This window comes from Macrobrachium rosenbergii, chromosome 10 (genome assembly GCF_040412425.1).
Source record: "Macrobrachium rosenbergii isolate ZJJX-2024 chromosome 10, ASM4041242v1, whole genome shotgun sequence".
In the NCBI taxonomy this organism is placed as follows: Eukaryota; Metazoa; Arthropoda; class Malacostraca; order Decapoda; family Palaemonidae; genus Macrobrachium; species Macrobrachium rosenbergii.
This window is the reverse complement of record NC_089750.1, coordinates 35,753,443-35,755,607: the sequence shown is the minus strand read 5'-3', so window position 1 is coordinate 35,755,607 and position 2,165 is coordinate 35,753,443. Positions and strand designations below refer to the sequence as shown.

At 51.4% G+C, this 2,165-nt stretch overlaps 1 protein-coding gene across 1 annotated transcript; it reads left to right on the top strand.

The window, feature by feature from the left end:
* Positions 1-744: 744 nt before the first annotated feature.
* LOC136842309 (uncharacterized) lies at positions 745-1,173 on the top strand. Its single transcript, XM_067109567.1, has one exon. The coding sequence runs from the start codon at positions 745-747 to the stop codon at positions 1,171-1,173; it is 429 nt and encodes a 142-aa protein (XP_066965668.1).
* The last annotated feature ends 992 nt before the right edge of the window (positions 1,174-2,165 follow it).

The window sequence follows — 2,165 nt, the reverse complement described above, 5'->3', positions numbered from 1 at the left end:
TCTCTCTCACACACACACACAGAACGTTGGGAAATGCTAATTAAAAAACTCACTCATCCCTCTATAGAACCCAGTAGCCGACACGCCCTGTCAAGGGTAGAGATCAATTCCCTTCACCTCGGCATTGACTACGAAGACCTGGCAAGGGAACAAGAAGCAGACCCAGAGACGGCAGACTACAGGACGGCAGTGACGGCTCTTAAGTGGGAAGATGTGCCCTTAGCAAACTCAAACACAACTCTCCGCTGCGACACCAGCACAGGCCGCCCCCGCCTCCTAGTGCCCACTTCAAGGAGGAAGCTGGTGTTCGACGTAGTCCACAGCCTCTCCCATCCATCAGGGCGCACAGTGGTGCACTTCATGACTGACAAGTTCGTCTGGTATGGCATCAACAAGGACGTCCGACAGTGGGCAAGGAGCTGCATCCCATGCCAGGCAAGCAAAACATCCCGGCACACAGAGTCCAGGGTCGGTGACTTCCCCCAGCCTCATCAGTGTTTTGGCCACATCCACATCGATGTCGTCAGGCCTCTTCCACAGTCGGGGGAGCCAGGTACCTCCTGATGATCATAGACTGCTCCACCTGCTGGCCCGGAGGCAACTCCCATGGAGAAGGCATCAACAGCGTCATGCTCAGAGGCCTTTCTCTCCAGTTGGATCAGCCGTTTTGGAGTGCCAGACAGCATCACCACAGACAGGGGTCCAGCCTTCCTGTCAGAGGTCTGGGTCTCCTTGGCATGCCTGATGGGTACAGCTCTACACAGCACAACGACCTACAACCCTGCAGCGAATGGCATGGTCGAGAGGGCACACCACTCTCTCAAGGCAGGTCTCATAGCACGTACCAACGAGAGATGGAAAGAACAGCTACCCTGGGTCCTGCTGGGTCTCCGCACCACACCAAAGGCAAGCGGCGATGCCTCCCCTGCTGAGAAAGTCTACAGGGAGACACTGGCCGTTCCTCGAGAATTCTTCCTGCCATCAGCCAATGGCGCAGACACCCCCCTCCCTCGGTTGAGGAAACTCGCACAGATTTTCACGTCATGCCATAAGACCTTCACCAACAGAACCACCACCTACAGCCCACCTGCCTTAGACTCCTGCGCCTACGTCTTCGTCAGGGTGGACACCCGTCGGGTGCCCTTAACCTGGCCCTACAGGGGAGCCCACTGAGTCATCAGGCGGACCACCAAGGCATACCTCCTTGACATCCATGGGCAGGAAGAATGGGTCACCATCGACAGATTGAAACCGGCATTCCTGTTGGACAGCGAAGTACACGAGGAAGCAGGCAGGCTCCCCAGAGTTCCACCTCAGTACCTCCCCACAGACACACCCATTCCCCCACCTAAACGGGGTCCAGGGCAGCCCAGGAGACGCATCAAGCCAACCTCAGATGTCGGGTTCCACCCCACACCCACTGTTCTCCAGGAATAGGGGCCCACTCCAACTGCCTCAGCGTTTGCATGATTAATATCGTTTCATCCAATAATTGCTCCTTTAATTATTGTCTTGTTGGGTGGGGGGTAGCATTTGTAAGGGCATCAGATCGCCTCTGCATCTTGTATTTCGCTCTTCATACATGCATTAATCATGTCATATATGTTACTTGTTATTGTTTCAGGTTCTTTATGTATTTCATTGTATGCAACATTGTATGGCCTGTCCGCTGATATATATATCTGCCTTTTACATGTTCTGTAACACATTTATATGTCTTTTTATGCCTGTTAACATACACAACCTCTGTATGGACGCAGAGGGGGGGGCCTCAGGTCACCCACTACCTTTCTGTCCGCTTTCTGCATTATGAACACCTGTCGAGAATAATAAAGGATCAGTCTTTCACTTCTGACATTTCTTGAACCTCACACCCCTGACATAGGCTACCGCCCCATATGCCTTACTTGAGGCATCAGTAAAGACATGAATTTCTGATTTGCCTATCAAAATTCCTCTCTTAAATTTCAACTTATGCACACTGACAAACTCTTCCAAGATTTTCATAGCCTCCGTTTGTCTTTCTGTGCCAAGAACATCATCCCATCCTGTACCTTCTTCCCATAGTTTATGTAAAAACAACTTTCCTCTAACAAATGTTGGACTGACCAACCCTAACAGATCAAAATTTGACACTAACAAGGAAAGGACCCTATGTTTCATGG